The sequence below is a fragment of the Copidosoma floridanum genome, unplaced genomic scaffold, assembly GCF_036245765.1.
Source record: "Copidosoma floridanum isolate Cflo_tuat_1 unplaced genomic scaffold, Cflo_Japanese_pri ptg000030l, whole genome shotgun sequence".
In the NCBI taxonomy this organism is placed as follows: Eukaryota; Metazoa; Arthropoda; class Insecta; order Hymenoptera; family Encyrtidae; genus Copidosoma; species Copidosoma floridanum.
In genome coordinates this window covers 18,416,850-18,437,921 of record NW_028321907.1, presented here as the reverse complement: position 1 = coordinate 18,437,921, position 21,072 = coordinate 18,416,850, and the positions used below count along the sequence as shown (strand labels likewise).

General features: G+C 37.1%; 2 protein-coding genes across 3 annotated transcripts in view; one reads left to right on the top strand and one right to left on the bottom strand.

The window, feature by feature from the left end:
* Positions 1-2,397: 2,397 nt before the first annotated feature.
* Positions 2,398-4,536, top strand: LOC111643630 (deoxycytidylate deaminase). 2 transcript variants are annotated; one of them, XM_023391765.2, is made up of 5 exons: positions 2,398-2,755; positions 2,822-2,882; positions 2,992-3,227; positions 3,308-3,521; positions 3,604-4,536. In XM_023391765.2, the coding sequence occupies exons 1-5, from the start codon at positions 2,713-2,715 to the stop codon at positions 3,695-3,697; spliced, it is 648 nt and encodes a 215-aa protein (XP_023247533.2). In that variant the 5' UTR covers positions 2,398-2,712; the 3' UTR covers positions 3,698-4,536. The 2 variants fall into 2 exon arrangements, with proteins under 2 accessions (XP_023247533.2, XP_089452814.1); XM_089596688.1 differs by having other exon boundaries at positions 2,400-2,882.
* Positions 4,537-5,186: 650 nt separating this feature from the next.
* The window catches only part of Naa15-16 (N-alpha-acetyltransferase 15/16), a 92,118-nt gene continuing 76,232 nt past the window's right edge, over positions 5,187-21,072 (bottom strand). The window contains exons 9-11 of the mRNA XM_014361909.2: positions 11,602-11,795; positions 10,433-10,541; positions 5,187-8,755 (exon numbers count right to left, since the gene is read on the bottom strand). Coding sequence (XP_014217395.2) covers positions 8,148-8,755; positions 10,433-10,541; positions 11,602-11,795 — 911 coding nt within the window. The 3' untranslated portion in view covers positions 5,187-8,147. The remainder of the gene's footprint in view (positions 8,756-10,432; positions 10,542-11,601; positions 11,796-21,072) is intronic.

Genomic DNA, 21,072 nt, shown 5'->3' with positions numbered 1-21,072 from the left:
AATTACCAAGTTGTTCAAGTTTGGCGGTACTATCACCGCCATGGGTTGTCTTCCAGGCATGTGAACACCGTTAAATAACGGCTAATTCAATACAAGTGAACAAAAAATCTCATACGCCAATTTTGCATATATTTATGGAATCAGCAGTTTACCGGTGCTTACAAGCCTGATTGTGTTTCGAAACACAACTCCATCAGTTTCATCGTGGTGGCGGTAATTAATATTGGGAGCAGCCAATTTCCGAGCGACAATACGATTGATGCTGAAACACATATATTAATACTACTGTATAATTATATACACGGTACGGATATATATATATATATATATATATATATACACACGATGCTGAGCAGTAAAATATACTACTTCATGTATTTTATAAGTAAAAACAAGAAGGAAAAAAAAATTGCATGCCAAAATAGTCATGCATGCTCTGGTGGATTGATTAAATTACTATGAGAAAACGTTGGGCTTAAGCGGTTCGTGCTCTGGAGTAACGAATTCGTTGGATTTGAAATGAAATGATACATTACATCACTATGGCACAAAGTACAAACATGAGCGCCCGAAGGGCGCGCTTGTTGTAGGTTGGTGCCCGAGTCGCGTATAATGTTTTTCTTACGGAGGGTGCAAAGGGCAATTTTGTACCCGTGGGCATACTTTGCGCCCAGTAAATCACTTTGGGCCCTAGGGCAGAAAAGTACTGAAGGCCCGGAGGACGCAAATGGTAGTTTTCCTACGAGTTTGAAAAGTCTTTGTTTGCGAACCGAGAGGTTTGCAGCCCGAGCCGAAGGCAAGGGACGTAACGAGGTTCGTAAAGGAGACTTTTCGAACGAGTATCGGAAAACTGCTTTTTGGCCCGAGGAAGTACCAGCCTCCCAAAACCACCCGAGAGCGGAAAAGATAACTTTACTTTAAAAAAAAATGGTATAAGAAATAAATCATAAACATTTTAGAAAATAAAAATGAATAATAAATTATTTTAACCATTTCCTTGTACAAATTCAAGTTATCTGATATAATATACCAGCATCATCAAATATTTTTAAAAACTAGACCATTTTTATATTAAAATTAATATTAAAAATCAGTAACTTGATGAATTACGGGATGGTATTCCGCAGAGCTGCGTATACAAAATATGTGGAGTCTTGAAGAACTTCCAGGACCAGCCATAAGCCCGTGTGAGTGCGAGTGAGGGTGAGGGTGAGATTACATGGAGTCTGGCAGTCTGCAGACTGGCAGAATCGCGCTAAGATTAAATTATGTTTAAATTATAACATCTCAGAATAATTTATTAAAATAAAGAAAAAATTGTAATTATTGTCATAACGGAATAAAGGCTTAGTTACAATCAATTTCATTTACAATAAAACGTGTCAAATATTATATTTTATAACTTTTTTTATAGATTTATGTTAACATCGCACAGTCGGTCAGTAGGGTCACTGATGTAACCTGGTATATATGTATAACAATATATTGTAACTGTGACAAAACGTTTTTTGTCGCCTTTTTTTTCATAAATATTAGTTAATACAGAAATGCAAATGTATTACGATAATTATTTCTTTGCTAACGTAACAGATTTTAAATATTAATATTGAAACATATTTTAAACTTGGCACGATTCTGACAGTCTGCAGACTGCCAGACTCCATGTAATCTCACCCTGATGAGAAGCAAGAACATGTATACTCTCCCGATTAGAAACCTACCTTCCGGCGAGTTTCAGGCCCGTTAATGATGCCATAAGCTAGGTATACGGACCAATTACGGCACCACACACGACCTGTATGATAAGGAGGATATGGACCGGTTATGGCAGCCATAGGGTCCGGTAACCGTATACAGTCCATATACTCCCCAGAGCAGGCAAACGGAAGCGAAGAAAATAAAGTTAACCAAACTTTAATAAATTGGAAATAACACATGATCCAAAAGTAATTCATAATAAATGACCCGGCATATGCAAAAATAGCCTTTATTAATCATTTTATGTATCGGTACAACTAGAAATTTGACTAGTACATTAACATTATACCTACGTTACATATTAATCTCTCATTATTCTCCGTTTTCTTTGTTACCATCATTTTTTTTAAGATCTAACTGGATTTTTTTTCAGCATTCTTTTAGCTCGTCCTCCTTCCCAATCAATACAGTTATTAATAATACTTCTTCGAGTATCAAATCATTACTGAATAAGGTAGCGTTCAGACGCAACTCCATTTGAAAGCGCGAGTGCGAGAGAGAGGGCGAATGATCCTTTATCTCTCTCGCACCCGTGTGCTTGTGGCTTCCATCGTTGATGGCCAATTGACCACGATGGTCAAAAGTCAAAAAATTTTTTGATGGTGGCATCATTCCAAAACTGCCGCCATCCACGCCACAAACTGACGGTACCTTACTATGTATTCATGCATTGTTACGTGACGTCAAGTTTCGGTCTGGATCGCTAACCGATTAAACCGAACAAAGCTAATACCTAAGAGTGAACCAGACGAAGAATCAGACAAGACAAGAGCAAATTAAAGCATTCCGCGCGCAAAAATACAAGACAACACTCTCAAACTCAACTCCTATTGGCTATCACGTTGGCTATAATCAAAATTTCCGTGGATTGGTGGATTCCGTATCTTTAGTCTGCTCCGGTTTCTCCACGTTCCACGTGTCAGTTGCTCGCGGCATCAATAAATTATTAATATTATGTGTATACAACACTACGACGACGTGGTAACCACGTCATTAAGTATATTACTTTTACAATAAAGTTGTTTTTTTTAAGTCATCAAATAAATAATGGCTGATAACTTAGAAATAGATCAAATCAAACTCAACGACAGTCCTCAGTCTAGTAAAAAACAAAATGATAAAAGGTAAACAATCCGTTCAATAAAATATCGGTATTAATTTACTGTCAAGTAATTTCCAATTCCAAACCACATTTTTCCTACATAAGAGTAATGATTGATTCATTGATTGCAGGGATGTCAATAGTAGAAGGCTGGATTATATTAGCTGGGATGATTACTTTATGGCGGTGGCCTTTTTAGCTGCTATGCGTAGCAAAGATCCTTGTTCCCAAGTTGGAGCCTGCATTGTTAATAATGAAAAAAAAATTGTGGGTGTTGGCTACAATGGTATGCCAAATGGATGCAGTGATAATGACTTCCCTTGGAAAAAACAATCGGATGATCCATTAGAAAACAAGTTCTTATATGGTGTGAACTCATGAATAATTATATGATTAGCTCATCATCACGTTATATCGCTACTTTGATGACAATTGAATTGTTTCTAGTGTGCCATGCTGAGTTGAATGCAATTTTGAACAAACAATCTGAATGTATTAAAAACTGTACTCTTTACGTTGCTTTGTTTCCATGCAACGAATGTGCAAAGGTGATAATTCAGTCTGGAATCAGAAAAATCTATTACTTGTCTGATAAGCATTCGCACAAAATTTCTACTAAGGCCTCGAAAAGAATGCTAGATGCTGCCAATGTTCAATACAGGTAGGATTTGGAGTTGCATGAGTATTCAACTATTGTGTTCACTTATTTCATCCTAATTTAATGGTATTCTTTCTTTTTTCAGTCAATATAAGCCGAATCAGGAGAAAATTGTGATTGACTTTACTGCAATAAATTGGAATAACATGAATCAGTTGCCTGAGAGCCCAGACAAATAGTTGGCTGCTTCAAAAATAATTTTTAATTTTAACTAAATCACACCGAAATTTATTACAAAATGTATTACAAAATTAAGTTTGACAATGTTAAACTGAATAGTGCTTTACAGTTAAAATATAAAATTGAAAAATTTGTCCTTAAAATATATAAAAATGTTCATTGAAGCCATTTGTATGGTTTTTGGTGGATGTAAAGTACTATTTATACATGTGATACTGCTGTGTACTAAGCATAAATTTAATGATGTAAATAATTTATTTCTTTATGAATGATCATTGAAAATTCCATTGATAGCTGCACACATTTTTTTCAGTTTTTACCAAATTATCATCAACGATTAGCATATATTATTTAGTATTGTGTTTTGATCCTAAAAATACTATGCAGTTGTGTTGTAGACTTACTAACTGATGATTTTGAATTTTGTACATTCAATTAATTTTAATGCAGTATTTAACAATTAATTGCTTGTGATTAATACATTTTCATAACTATTACGAAGGTGTTGGAAATTTTTTACGGAAAGTATGTATTTTTATAACTATTTTTACTTAACGCTTCAAATAAATAAAAAACCTTGTATATTCCGTACATTAACAATAAAATATTTTTTCTTACCCAATAGGACATATTAAACTCTTTAGCATATCTCTGATTGTATTAAGGATGATTGTAATGTAATATAAGCTTTTCCTTTTCCCCATCTAGAACGACCCTATACCCCGACCTTCCAAAGTGATGCCTTCCTGTTGCCCTGAGGCCTAAGGTCAGCCGACACCTACTAACCCACAGAGCTACAAACGCTCCTATTGTTAAATACATGATATACAAAAAATGTATGTGTTATTAATTATAAAACAATATTCTTGATGTCTAATTAAATTATTCAATCATGCTGTTTTACTGAAATACTCAAAAGATCCATGTATTTTTTTGTTAAATCGTTAACAATTGTTCAATATTATCAGTCAAGATGCGTTGGCATTTGGTAAGCATTACTTGAGTTGTCCCTGGACTTACTGATTTATTTCACTTTATTACAAGTGTGCGTCTGTTTTTTTAAAAAATGGTTACCAGAAAATTATACAGATAGATTTACAGAATGCTTTCAAATACTACTTGGATGGTGTTTTTGTAAATTTGAGTGAGAGAAATGCTTGATATATTTCTCTAATATGTCATGTATGTAAAGCATTTGTGATTCATGCTGTGATAAAAAACTAAAAAACAAAGTAAATAAAAAAAATACTATTTTGTAAATGTGTGTAAGACAGTAAGTTACAAATATGATTCTTATTTAATTTATTATATTGTACACTCATTAACCTTAATAATAAAATCAATTTTTCACTTATGAAACATGATGAATCTACTTACTTTTAGTTCAACACAATCATAAAAAATGTTACTTTCTTATTCAGTAGAAAGGGAAATTTACTGTTTGATAAAATAGTTACGACAAAGTTACTCAGATACGTATATTTTATGCTGTACAAAAAATTCTTAAGGTGACACTAGCGAATCTGGAGTTTATATATAAAAGACGTACACCAATTAACTTTCTGAACCAAATTTACATGTAATATTTAGCATTGAATGACAATTATCATCATCAACACACACTTATATCCTTTGATGTATGTATAGATAGTTACAGTTTTGATAAATTTACAATTGATCCAAATAACAATCGCGATCATGTATATAAGGTGTAATAGGATTATTAAAGTCCAACAAGCAGGTCACCAGACTTGCGTTTTTATTAAAATTTTCGTTATCATTTGGTTTTACAGTCAGTTTGTTGTATATTTTTGGCCCTTCAATTCCACGAGAACGATATTTGATTGTACGCATACACACTGAATGCAGTACACGACAAACAAAAAAAATGTTTTCATTAGAGCTCTGTATTATATGATTATGATAAAGACAGAAGATTTATTTTTCCTTATTCTATTTAATATCAGACTTTCTTCGTAATGTATTTAAATTCATATATTTCACAGAAAATATTCACATCAAGTTGAACAATGAGATGGAAACTGTTAATTATTTCAAAGTTTGAATGAACTTTCATTTTACAACGACGATAAAACAATGATTCTTATTATTTTAAAAACAAAGATTTGGTTCTATTGCTAAATCAACAATCGTCATTTCCAACGAAGTGGTTGCATATTCAAGTGCTTATAAAATAACAACGCTAGACAATAGTTGAAGAAAGTATTTTGGTTAATCAGATGCAGTAACACTTTGTTTACATGAAAAATAAATTTTTTACAATACCAAAACCACGTAAAGGCGATCGAACAGAAAACAATAGCGCTGCGTCAATGCGCCACCGATGCGTCGTTTAGCGTAAAGCCCTGTGGATTTAGTCTCAATGCACAGAACACCTCTCCTTCGCTCTTATAATTTCTTATGGGTTTTACGCGCGACTCGGAGACGTATTGACGCAATGTGGCTTACGAAAAAGCAATAAAATCGTAATAGAAGTTTAAGACTTCTGCTAACCGTGAAGTAAGCAGAATTTCGATATTGGCGATGAGTTTAGCTAAGAGAACAACGGTCCCCCTCAGGCGACAGTTTGTGATTTTTTTTCCCCTCAAAACTCGAGCAAGGAATAGAAACGTATTTGCTTTCTTTTCTATTCGCCGCAGAGCGCATAAACGCGAATTGTATACAAGTCTTGTATTTCGTTTTGTACCGACATTAATAACTTCTTAACGTCAATAACACTAATTTTTTCTCCTCTTTTTATAATGCAGCATAAAACTTTTTTTTTTTTTTTGTATACACAGCACACTCTGTACACTCGAAGCCCTAATCGTCTTCTTCTTCAGCCTATGGAGTCTCCCTTCCATGATACCAAACGGTTCGTTAAAAGTCTTGACCCCTCGTTAAACAATTCTTTTCATGGAAGAGAAGCTTTTTACTTGGCCTGTTATGTATGCGTGTTTGTGACCTTTGAATTTTTTTTTTTCCCCTAGACACATTTATATTTATATAATATATTACTTATGTACTACGTAAACAAGTAAACTTTCCTTTTAGTCGCTGAGCTCGTCGCATTAACAACGTTTCACTTAAATCATGCAATCAATCCCTTCGTTGCTCATACTTCATTAAATATATGTCAGCAGTACACTTTTAAAGACTAATGATAGCGCGTTTCTTATTTTCTCTCCAGCATCTATTTTCTTTTAACTTATTTCCCTCCTTTGGATGACGCTATAGTGACGAATGATACACCTATCAATTTTCAACTCAAGTTTCATCATTTTATTCAACTATTTATATTATACTACGTTATGATCATCAATTGTTTAATTCATTTTTATGCAGTTTAAAATTCCGCTATCTACTGTTACGATTTTATACTTGAAGAAAGCAAGCTTATTTTCATTTTCAATAAACAATTCACTTTTAAACGTACAAAACCCATCAATACTTTATAAAAATTTTAAAAAATTGTCAAGTCTAACCCAAAATTGATTTTTCGCGCGTAGGCATAATACAAAATTCAAGGATAAAGATTGAAAATACGTTGTGTGCAAAGAATGAAATAAAAAAAAAAAAAATTGCAATGAAATAACATTTATTAAAAAGAGATGGTTGATCATTCAAGTTTATACAATTAACGCAACACTGTTGAAAAATTGCTGTTCTCGCCCTTCGGAAAATCGTTAAAACGCATTTGACACAAGGGATATTTTACGACAGGGAACGTTGTCACAGTATAATAGCGATGGTACAATTTGTTCAAGTAACGATGAGGAAAAAAAAAGTATCGTTGATTTTTCGCTTATATGTGCGAAAACAATAAATGAACGTACAATTGAAATGAAAAACATGAAAAAGTATCGTTCAAATTTATAAATTTACTCATTCAACAATTCAAATTTGATCTATATATATATATATATATATATAATTTGTTTTGTCTTCACCTTTAATAATGATATAATGCGCGCGCGCGTCCGACGATCGGTATTCTCAATCTCATCTCTATGAAACCAATTAATGATTAGTCGAATGAAACGAAGAAAGAGGAGGAAGAAAAATGAACGTGTGAGCTTGTTTTCTATTGGCTCGAGAGACATTCGCGTTACAAGGTAAAGGTACACGTACAAAGTGAGCCTCGGCAAACAAAGTCAGAGAGCGAGTTCAATTCAGCACATGATAATATGTATATACTTGTGGGTGAATGTATGTATATATCCATAAAAAGACACGCGTTGTTTCCGAAAAAATCGCTCGGAGCAGAGACAAAATGTATAGGATGGATTGTGAGAGAGGGAGAGATGGATAGAGAGATGCGTGTGGAGAGTTCTCGCGACAGACGAGGAGCTCGTGTACACGACTGACATGAGCAACGACAGCCGATCGGTCGTTCGACTATCGGGCGCTCGAGCGGAACTCGGTTCGGCCGAGGGTCGCGCGTAAGGATCAATTGTTGGTGTTGTTCGAGCTCGCGGTCATCGGCTGCAGCTCCTTCGAGGCGTCCTGGTGGTTCAGCAATCCCGACTGTGGTTGGTGCTGCTGCTTGGTGGCGTCGACACCGGCACAGCCGCTGCTGCCGGGGTTGGTGGGACCACCCGGGGGCCGGAAGGCCGTGGAGTAGGGGAAGCGCTTGTGGCACTCGGCCGAGTAGTCGGCGATGGCTTGGTCGCAGGGCCCAAAGTCGCCGTTGCGCAGGGCCTCGAGGACGCGCGTGCAGTTCTCGAGGTTGACACCCGTGGGGAGCTGGAGGTTCGTGGCGAGGCCGAGGGCCCGCTGCTGGGCGCTTGGCTCGAGGAGGTACATCATGCGCGCCGCTTGGAGCGAGTGAGCCAGGGAGCTGGAGTTTTGCTCGAGGTAGTCGGCGTTCAGCTGGCCGGCGCTCCTGCCCTCGAAGATACTGGACGACTGGCGCTTCACGACCTCGCTGACGACGCTGTCGAGGTTTGAGCTCGCGGTGTGGCGCAGGAAGCGCACCAGGCAGCAGTGGAGCTCCGGGTTGCTCGGGTCCAGCCGGTACGCCCGGTTTATCGACCGCAGCATCAGCAGGGTTCGTCCTGTTGACAGAGACAATTTTTCATTATAGCTTTGACTCGCAAGTGTGCGGGAAAACGGTTATTGTGATCGTACAATCTATTTTTTTTTTTTTTTTTTTTTTTTTTTTTTTTTATTACTTTTAACGTCAAGTTCAACTTCGGGACATGTACTCTACACTGAGAGGAAACAATAATTAAAACTATAGAGAAATTCCAGAAAATTATCATTCCGCACAGTAAATAGGATCCAAATTAGCAAAACAGAAAAAAAAATTTTATTTTTAACAATAAGGATTATTGTTTTAACAGTTGAAATTGTTGTTCAAAAAGTAAAGATTATGATTAGAACAGCAAAAATTTATATGCGGAAAAATTTATTAGCCGATCCTTTTGAGGGTTACTGTTCCCACATAGAAATTTTTACTGATTTAACCATAATTTTAACTATTAAAACTATAATTATAACTGTTACAACAATAATCTTTACTGTTAAAAATAACAATTTTTTTCTGTTTTGCTAGCTTGCATCCGATTTACTGTGCGAAACGATAATTTTTGCTGGATTTTCTCAACAATTTTCATTATTTTTTCCTCTCAGTGTAGCATCTCTCTGAGCACGAAAAAAACAACACACTAAGCTTAAGTTGAACTTTTCCTAGGGTTTGCAAATTATAGCTTGCAACACTCGTGTGAGACGACACTCGGAGTAATCGTTTTAAACCCATATCTTTATTTCAATCTTATTTTACTATTTCTCTCAATTTTCGTAAAAACTTCAGTTGATAACTATTGGTTCATTTCATGGGGGCAAAGGGGGTCTAAAATAATTCACTCCAATCTTATTGCAAAGCTATACGGATATTATTTTCAGCTAAATTAATTTCAACGCCAGCACTGACACTGTTCATTATTGCTTATACCTTGCGATCGTCTGGCGAAAAAGTTAACATGCATTCGTTGTCACAGCTATCGTTAAAATCAACATCGTTGAAAAAAAAAATTCGTAGTTTTGACACACGGCAAAGTCAAAGTGCACTATCGTTTTTCGAATCCCCCCACTGCGGGTGCCCAAAATAACACATTACTTTTGATTACACTTATCAAGGTTATATTAATTATGAGCTCAACTTTTTTTTCAAACAGCTCATTTTTCGTTTCATTTTATCTAACTGAAAAAAATCAAAGGTGGTTACATGCATGGCTCCTGAGTCAATCAAATGTGAGTTTGTTAAAAAATTACTGTTAATTATTAAAATTCATTAAAACAAAATAAAATAAACGCATAAAACTTTAAAGTACAATATATCATACAAAATATTCTAGAAATTATTTTTTTCCATTTGTATGTGAGCTTAGATTATCCGCTGATGATTTATTATATAGGCATGTTTGAGTTTGCGTCAATATCTTTCAAGTCTGATTACCTAAAATTTTAGAAATTATGATACATTCGCTTTTCATGTATTTCTCACGGGCAAAATTTTGTATGGTCCATAAAGAATTTCTAAAAATATACTGCACGTCATGAAAGCTCATGTAACATCTATTATCTTCAGCAAGCTTTTTTGGAAGTTTCATTTAATTCTTACGACAATCATGCGGCAATCCACGCATGAACCACCTTGAAAGTTGGCAAAGTATTCCCAACATTACTGCAGCCACGGTAATTACGTAAATTAAAAAAAAAAAAACACTTACCTTTGCGAATGTATATTTCGAATGCCATTAAATGAGTTTCAATTTTCTTTGCAGCCAATTCTTGCAAGGGAAGAAGGAATTTTATCGCTTGCTCCAATGGATCTTCAACCTGTCGATAAATAAGAGGAATCAATAATTTATCCCAATTAAATGCCGGGATCAATATGCCATTTTTTTACTTAAATTTAAAAATCACCTACAGTAAATTAATCATGAATTCGAATGATTCATTACATTTGATTACTTAAAAAAAACATTACTATACCAGTTTTTTATGATAAGATTTAAACCACAGCCGTTTGACTTTTAAATAGATTCGCGAATTAGCCGCCAAACAAAAATAATAATTTAATAAAGAAATACTCGAATGAATGGATCTTAATTTTTTTAAAGTTTTGTCGATATTTCAAAGTAATTCAAAGAAAAGTTGTTAATGAAATCAATGTTTAAGTGCCATTTTTAATGTGTGCTCTAGTACAGGATAAATGAGAAATTTATCAGAAAATTTTACGCAGCTTTGTTCGAAATGATACAAAAGTTATGAAAAGTCTCATCAATCGAAAGTTACACAATTACGAAACAAAAAAAAAAAAAAAAATCAGAAAAACGGAAACGTTCGTAGCTCAGTTGGCTAAGGCCTTAATCTAATCTGTACGACCGCTCAAGTGGAGTGCAGTTTTGAATCTTGTTGGGTGCGATTTGTTAATTTGTTTTCAGAACTATTTCTGGATGGAATTTGTTCTCAAGCCTCGCAGCTGCATCCGCACCTTAGGGCGATTTGGGTAGGTGCAAGACTAGTTGATAAAGATGAGGTGTGTGGTGTTACGGTGGAAAAGAGGGGTACAAGGAAGTTGAGATTTAGGTTGGATAAACTTGACGGAGCCTGCACACTTCAATCCTATCGTTGAAATTTGTATTTTCGAAAATTTATGGCACCCACAATTACAGGAAAATTGAGTCTTGAAGTGTATTCTGTAGTTTGTTCAAAGTATTCTATACATTGTTGGGTCAAGAACTGGTGAGTTGGACACAAATGCATTTCCCGTAACCGACAGAGTGAACGTTTTTTACATTGTATTAGTTACCGGTACCGCGCGATCGGTTCAATGAAACAATTTACACTGCACTGCGTACAAATACGTGTATAAGAAAGACTGATCTGTACGGACCCTTTCCAACTTTTCTGGAATAAGCTCGTCCAGCGTTGGCTGTTCCAGATCGGGATCGGCTTGCTGCCGCGACTTGTTGTGCTGTTCCCTCTTCTCCTGAGCCTGGGCCGCCTGTTGTCTCTCGAGCTCCGCCTTCCTCCGCTGTTTCCTTTGCTTATTTCTCAGCTTTTTCAACTCAGATGGCGCCAAATTTTCTGCAAAACCACAAAATACCAATACGTTAGGAAAAGATCGGCAAATACATTCTTTGGAATTAATGATTTAGAAACGATCAGAGATTTTGTTGATTACGTAAATGATAGTATTAGAATATTTTGTTAGGTCTAAGCTTTTTTTTTTTTTTTTTTTTTATAAAGTACTTTAATTTCCAAATATTTAAAAAATAATGTCTTCCTACAAAAATGTCAAAAGTAACTATGAACAACGATTTCTTAGACCAAAATTCTGCTAAAAAAAAAAAGAATTCATATCAAAAAGACAACAAATAACCATCCATAAGTTATTGAATAGTACTGTTATTGTGGTTATTGGATATGAAAATGTATAAAAAAAAATTATTTAATCGTGGGGTGTGTCAGACCAGATTCGATCCAAGCCAGAAACACAGATCTCCTCAACGCAAATGTGAACAACAAATCAACGCCCTTACATGAGATTTAAAAATGAAGTTACATCCCGAAACACCTGTCGTGACGAAATCTCAATCATCGAAAAATTTGACGTACAATATCTTGGAGTCCAAATAATAAACGTCCGAGTAGAACTAATTGCAACCAAACCGAAAGAAACACTTGTTATGAGCTATACACAATGCACCAGCTATAAAGAGCGCAACATGTACCCCTATCTCTTTAAGCGTGAATGTACTTGTTTGTTAACGCTAAACATGTACCACTACGTAAGTAAACACATATTCTATAATTAAAAAAGATGACGGAAGAGATACATGTTTGTAATCCAGCGCTTCGATCTTTATCTTGCGAGGTAGGTGTGAACTGTAACGTGAAAGGTTTTCAAACCCGTGTAATAACCCAATAAATAAACATTTACGCGATACAATCAACTCCCGAGAATTGAAAAAGAAATTTCAAATAAAATGGTCAGATTGAGAGATCTCTCGGCATACGATTGCTAAAAATAATTTGGCGTTGCAAAAAAGCGACCCGTGGCCCGCCCGTTTAGAAAACAATTAACTGATACGCAAAGCTTTCACGTGGACGCAGCAAAAAGACGTCCAACGGGCGCATCGTCGTACCTACTTTGACCGCACTTATTTCAAAATATAACAACAAAACGCTCGACTTTTTGCGACCGAGCTCGCTTGCATCGCACTCGTTGTGTATATTAATAACAAGCACAATGTATACGGTGTTGGGAACGTTCACTCGGAAAACGAGTTCACGCAGAGAAAGGGAGAGAAAAGCGACCCTCCATTAAAAAAAAAAAAAAAAAAAAAAAAGTCCCATTCCTTCTCGCCACAACCTACCCACGAGCTAATTGTACACAGAGAGAGGGAGGGGGAGTGAAGCGAGAAACCAATCCATAATCTCTTGGGGCAGGCATAAACACAGTGCAACATGTACGGTCTATGATAATAAGTAAAGAGAAGCGGGCAGCGGCACGCGGAAAAAGCCATATTCCACGGGACGAAAGGAAAAAACAGAAAAAAAAAAAAAAAAAAAGGTATCCAAGCGCCGCACGTGAGCAACGGTGTAAATATGGGTAAGTTTTTCTCCTCGTCCCGTTCGAAGGTACGCGCAAAACGTACCTACAGGTAATTATAAGCAATCTCGCGTGTAGTGGTATACGTATATAAATGTCTGGTACAATGGTTGCGACGTGTATACATGTACACCCACTTCCAAGGTCAAACGTGCAACGAGTGCGTATCCATAAAAGGAACGCCCGCGCGCTCACTTTTATCGAGCGCGTAATGTCGATCACGCGATATGTTTATGAAAAAAAGGGGTGACAACGTGTTCCACGTTTTGCCGCTGACGCGTGGACGCAAAACTATGTATGCGGGTACTCCTGGGAGGTGTACAATGTATACGTTCAAGAGGTAGAGGGTAAACCGATCGGTACGCGGCACATGTGCAGGCGCACGTGCTCGCCGAGCGGTCACGTGCGGGCCGCGTATGCCTGAAGGAGTCGAGAAGGACGCTGTAATGGACAGTTCCGTTTTCGGGCCCTTTTTTTTTTCTTTTTCTTTTTTTACCGTTTGTAACGAGCTTGGGACAAATTAACTCATAACGGTAATGAACAGTTTAGTTGTCAATGTACGTTAATCGAAATCTGTCACAAATTTGATGTTCTTGGTGACTGTTTTCCAGAGAAAAACTCATCTACTGTTATCATCATCCAGACTCAACTGTGGATGCTCTACGAAGGATTACTGTATTTTTCTCTCGCTTTTTCTTGGCCCGTTTGGAGTAAGGTTTGAAGCAAACCCTACATCGAGCATTGGTCGGGTCTAAAAAATCAATTCCATCTTAAAAAACAAAAATAATATCCCGCAGTTTTCCAAAAAATTCGTTGATCGAGTGAAGATACATAAATATGTTTTTTCAAAACTACTTTTTTTTCAATCGTAAAAAATTATTGTGCGAAAGGGAAAATATTTGGAACAACGAGGATATGTATTTCGCATAAAATAACATTTCAAGCTTTGTGGTGATGATTTGGTGTATAGGCACTGTTATACTGATGTAATTCAGCTGTTATGATATACATTACTGTATGTACTATGCCTGTTACATGATACAAAGCAAAACTGATTACCCATGAGTTTGCTCTGAAAAAGAGTGAAAACTTAATCAAATTCCAATGCTATTTCAAGTGATTAAGTATATGTTTTTTTTTTTTTTTTTTTTTTTTTTTTTTTTACAGTAAGATACATTTTACATTATATAGGATACATATTACAAGTAATGGTTACATGTTGTTACATTATTGGTTACAATTTCACTATTGGATAGGCCCATATTTTGCTGCGAGAAGATCGCCCATCCCTTCACGAGGAGCATTGCGTGGGGAAAAAGTACACATGAAAATTCACAGAGATAGGTACTTATAACTTGCTAGGGAGAGTCGCACTGGGTGGGAATCGAACCGCGGTCTCCAGCGTGCCGAACCATAATCCAGCCGACTGAGCCACCGTGCGCTCATAGAATTCAAGTATTGAAAATTTTAGCACCTGCTTTCAACCATAACGTCCAATAAAATTATACTAGCTGCTACAGACTTTTAAAAGGCTTCTTTTATTATTGCATACCTACTGTTTTTTTGTGCAGCGCAAAAAAAAAGTAAATTAAAATTCTCCATACGATAAATCGTAAAATCGATACCCATTTAATAACTTCTATACTTCTATAACAATAGGCAAAATTTAGTTATAGTCGTATAGTCAGCAAAACAAGTATTACAAGAGAGTAGTTCCATACGCGAAGGAGTACATCATTATATCATTAAACCAACTCAATTGAAGGCATAATGAAACTATGTAGCCATGCCCGATGCAATTTTGAAACCCAATAATCTGCATACATTGTTACAGTTGCTCGAGATAAGATAACAATAGCCAAACGCATGAAACTCATCGACGGCTCCCGATGGGATTGAGTATACACGTTTTCACAACGCGCACCGCCGAAACACACTCCGCGAAATAGTTTTCCCTTTTTCCTCGATTTTCCCAGTCCATGTATATATGTATTATATATACACAGACACACTTGATCGTCCAATCCATGAATATCGTGTCACATAGATGGCCGGGTCTGTAAGTGCACGCGAGGGACTTTTTCTTTTCCATCCGAAAAAAAAGGTAAAGCCACCCCGATAAGAATCAATGAGAAAACGGCCTCTATATGGAATACGGAAGTCCATTCGTGGTCGGTGGCGGGGAGCAGATCAAATGAGATTAGATTCATAGATGAAAGTTCATGATCGGCGGGTACCTATATCACGGTAAACACACGACACGGCCTCTATGTACATATTCCTACATGTAAATATACGCGCGCAGAGAGAGAGAGAGAGAAGCAGACGCGATTACCACGCGTGTTTTATATATACATTTGCATGCGCACCGCGAAAGATATAGACGAACGGCCTCTCAACAATCGTTAACGAAAAGCGCAGCGCAAACACAATGCGAGTAACTCGTTACTCTGGATTTACGAGGGCAGGCGAGCTTGTGCGGCGAAAAAAAGGTGGGCCCCCTCGAAATCCGACAATGGGCGAGTGGCCAATAAAATTCGGGCATCCGATTGTGAATTGTACACGGGTTCGCGTTTAACTACCTGCCCTCCGCTGCAGTCCCACGCTTTGCCCGTACACGTGTATACACACAATGTGTATATATTGTATAGGAGGTATATGGGTTAACGTTACGCACTTGCGGCGTCGGCCGGCGGTGTGAGTGTAATACACATGTAGCTTTCCGTGCATTAAAAGTATATACTTACAGGACCGGCTTGCTTGTTAGGTATTACGCAAAAGTCGAGCACAACCTTACACCGTATATAGGATATCCTCAATATAAACGCGGAATCAAATTATATGTATATATTGCGCTGCTATGATCCACATAACAATGCATAACTTTGCTTTCTTTCTGTATACTTACACGGTACTACTCCTAACTCGCACACGGTATCAGGGCCTTTTTTCTCTCTCTCTTTCTTTTTTTCCTTCTTAATTGTAGTCGTAAGAAAGAGCATTCGACGGTATTATAACACGAAAATCACTTTCGAGTTATATAAGCGGTCGGGCGGGCAGCGATGCGCGATGCTATATATACCTATACTTATGTGTTTCACCCGCAACAAGTGTGCATGCGGGTATACTCCTGTGCAACAAGTGCCCGTGTATAAATATGTATATACATATTATGTGCGTGCCCATATTTATGAATCACCAAGCATTGCGGTAGGTATCCATATAATATATACACGTGTACGTGTTTAATAATGTAATTATACGTATACGTAATATATATACACCGATACATTTATAAGCGATGTGTTAATAACACGTGAGTTTACGTTGGATGGATCGTTATTTGTGCGAGTGGCAGTGCTGATCTTTTATGCACGACTGCGCTATTGCGGATATCTGAGTTGTCTCGCGAAGTGGACCTAATTACAACATCTCCAGGCGCCATTACACGTGAATGACGAATTTATGTTATTATCCGATGAGTATTGGATATGAATATGTATACGAGCTCGAGTATGTGCAGTCGGAGAAAGTGTAGAGGAAATGAAAATAAAAAGTTTGTTTTCCTTTTTCGATGTGTTAACCAATATACCTATACAACTTTAACGATTAATGCGTAATAACGACTGTCTATGAGATTTTGGTGGCCAAAATATCGTGGATATAACCTCAACTCAAGCAGAACTTGTGCAACACAACTTTTGAATCAAAAAAATAAATGAATTCTGAAACCACTAAAATATTTACTTATCTGAAAAAACTGGGTTTACCCTAAATACTACGTAGACAAATATTATTTACCTCTATATTTTCCTTTAAATTTTTTTTAATAGTTGAAACGAACAAAAAAGGTGTACTTATGTAAACCGAAGGCTGTAACGCTCCAAAATAAGCAAGAATTTTTATAACAGTACAAGAACACGGAATGAAATAAATTTCACAGCATGAGGTACATGTTCTCGGATTTGCCAAATCATCGAGTAATTCTTTGATTGAGTAGAGTAATAGTTTCATTAATACACAACTACTCAAGATTGATTCGGACGAGTTTTCCCATTAGCAAACGAAAGTGAAACCGTAATTTTCGCGTTCGCTGAGTACGAGTAATTGTTTCAGCCGAAAATAGCTTTCTGTTTGCAGTTTCAATTAAAACAATTAATTATTACTCTTGTAATCCTGTCAAAGCTTGCCGAGTATAAAATGAGAGAATGCCTCGAAGTATATCAATGGGTAATTGCGTCAGTGAATCCAAAATAAAACTGTAAACTCTGCCTCTTCGTCTATATGTTTATGGTTGTGGTTGTTGTTACTGAGCTGCTTTAGCAGACGTACAACACTCTTTAGTTCAACGTTGTAAAAACCAAATTGATGGATGTTTGCGACGTTTCATGGAAAAAAAAAAAAAAAAACTAACAAACCAACAACGGTATTTCTGATGTGTGCAGTTATTATTACGCTAAAGAGTGACAATTTCAGGGTATTTACGAAGCTATATAGCAGAGAGAGAGAGTGACACATTAAAAACGAAAATAAAAGATTATTTCGGTCCCATCTTGACGTCCGAATTTGAAGGAGAAGGAGAAGTCGAGGGGAAAAAAGTTTGTTTTCTTTGAGCAACTCAACAGATGGGCCACTGACCTGATTCGCCTGTATAAGGGAGACCGGGGTAGTCTGGCCACCCTAACTTTATCACGTTGTTATGAACGACTACTTGATTGTAGAATAATTTAAAAAACGCAAATAAAAGGGGCCGGATGTGTAGAAATAGTATCCAATTTGTTGAGTTATTTATTTATAATAGATGTAGTTTAAATATGAAAAAGTGAATGCGTCTCAAACTGGCCATTTTACCCAGGGCCGGGGTAGAGGTGACCATACCCCGGGGTACAGTGGCCATCGATTTAAAAGGTTGTTATTTTAAATGTTGCTACTAAACTTACGTCTAAAAATTGAAAATTTATGTAAATTAATAATTACTTACATAACAGATCGATAAATAAATATGTATATCGACATAAATATTTTTCTGTCAGTATACACATAGAATAAAGAGAAATATATATTTTTCGGTATATCGTCGTAACTGCAATTGGAATTCATTCCAGCCTTTATCCACAGTTTTTCTCTTATACTTACGCACCATGACTTATTTTTATTGCACCTTTAATACCGAATTGACTTAAAATATGACTAATTACTTAAGTACTACATAACTTTCACCTGACACTGTTTGTTTTATTTTGGCTATAAGTACGATTAAAAAGTTTAGGTTAGGATCCGCAGATTAGCAGACTGACTCAGTATTGACGTAAACAACAAACTCGATGGCCACTGTACCCCGGAGAGATGGCCACCACACCCCAAAATAGGACTATTTTAAATTACTTATAATTATATTTCTAAATAATATTTGGTAAAATAAAAAAAAGCAGATTGTAGATTGAGATTCAAACTTACAATTTGTATCAATTTTGAATCGATTTGATGTATTTTCCGCTTTAGGCAAGTTTAATAATGTAGCTGTTCCTCCAAATTTTTTAACTATCAAATTTAATTATTTAAAAATTTAACAAAAAGTAATTCTATAGTTTTATTTTATTGACGGCATGTAAGTAGAGATATATTTCAATAAAAAAAAAAATATATTACATTTTTATCTCAATTAAATGGTTGAATATATCCAGTGGCCTGTTTACCCAGGTGGCCACGATTAACCCGGTCTCCATAAATGACCCGACCATGGCACCATACAACGACTTCTTCGGTTATATGCGTAATTGTGCATCGAATGTCACCGTAAATTTCACAAGAAATCGTATTTAATATATAAACGACAAAATATATTAACTATACAAATAATTGGTATTTTTGTGTTACGTGAACCAACTTAAACTGATTTTCTTGACAACAAAATCGTTTTCGAAGCCTATACTGATACAATAAACCAAGCCCGCTAGTCGATAAGTAAATTATCCATAAAATTGAGTAGTAAGTATAATTTTGTAGTGCATCTGTTGGATATTATATTATAAGTACTTAAAAATAGCTTGGTTTCCTTACTCTTCGACAGTTACTATACTGTGTATATCGTGGCACTGTAACTTCAGCAGATGATCAATACCAAAGCAGGGCACATTGATACATTTGGAGCACACGGCTACAGTGTCTGAGCTTTAAATGACTCGTAAAATAAAATAGAAAGGATAAATTTTCAATAAGCTGACAAAAACCATGCGCGTGTACCACTGAAAACTTGATGAAACGGCGACGATTGCGGGTCCTGTTATTTCAAATCGCGGTAAAATCAAATGAAAATCGGTCGCAAAGAGCGAGGCCCGAGCTCATGATATGTTAACTGTAAATAATAACGTTGCACGCGCGTGGAGTCAACGAGGAGAGGAGGGGCACGCCAAAGCGCGAGGGTGGAGCCGATCGAGCGCTCAAGAATCCGCGCGCGTTGTTTTTTTCCCTCCCCATCCTTGAGAAAGGGGGGACCTTGTCTCTGTACGGCGCACACCCACGCTGGAATGTAGAGCAATGCTGCCGCCACGTGATTACATATTGTGTACCCCCCTGCCCCTGTCCGTCGGTTGGTTGACGATTTCTGATGCTGCGAGCACAACGGCACCCTTTTTACTCTCACGGTGCGTGGGCTGTATAATTGTACAGGTACACGATAAAAAAAATATCCACATCATAAATACACTTGGATTTTTTAATATTCCTCCGGACGATTTGTTTTCATTGCTCGCGTGCCGTTTTACGAAAGAACCGAGTCCCCGTACACGCGCGGGTCTATTCAATCGGACACGTGGGTGGAAATCAATGATCGCCTTTGTCGAAGGAAATCGGTGTTTCTTTTGTGCAACGATCGCTCGAGAGCCTTTGTGCATGAGTTACGGCGTATCGAGCGTTACTTAATCGCGCGACTTCCCGATGATGCCTCGGTGAGCTTATAATTTAGCCGTGGATGAAAATGACGGATAACAACGTGCTTATGGACATTTTTTCCCAAAAACCAGGGAATTGCGTGATCCCAAGTATGACCGAATCGCCCCTCTTCTGTACATTGAAATATAACTGCGCGCTTCTTTGCGGCTCCGCTTTATCTATGGGACCCTGATGCATTGTTGTCAATGTTACCTGATGTAAGTGTACACGAGCATCAGCAAACGCGACACGTTACGAAACCAAGCGGTATTTAACAAACATCGACTTTGGGCTGTACACGCACGAGACGCACTTTAAATCCAATGGGACCCCATCATTATATCGCGTTTGTGTCTACGTAATGTATACAAGATGATCGTTTGACACTTGTGGGCCAATAGCCCAATGACAAAGAGATCCATCAGCTCCTTTGTTTGACCATACCTACATTTTCGCGTTGGAAAGTGCATCCTCAAACTAGTGGGCTCATTTCGACAAATTGTTATAAACAAACGCAGATGATGGCCTGCAGTTGCCACGTGGTGTGGCTGTTGCTATTTTTCCCATATGTCTCTCTCCATTTATCGCCAGTATTTGCGCGAGACATATGCACGTGTGCTGTATAGGGTATACTTATGCCGAGTGGCCGGCAGGAGAGCGATCGATTTGTGCGTATACCTACTATTCGATACAAATGAATTGGACGTATGATCGAAGCAGCTCGGGGGGGTTTTGTTGCTCGTAACATTATTTATAGCCAAGCATGGGCTCGTGGCTTTGGTTTTGCATTCATCCTCGGCTGTAATTATGATAATGGGC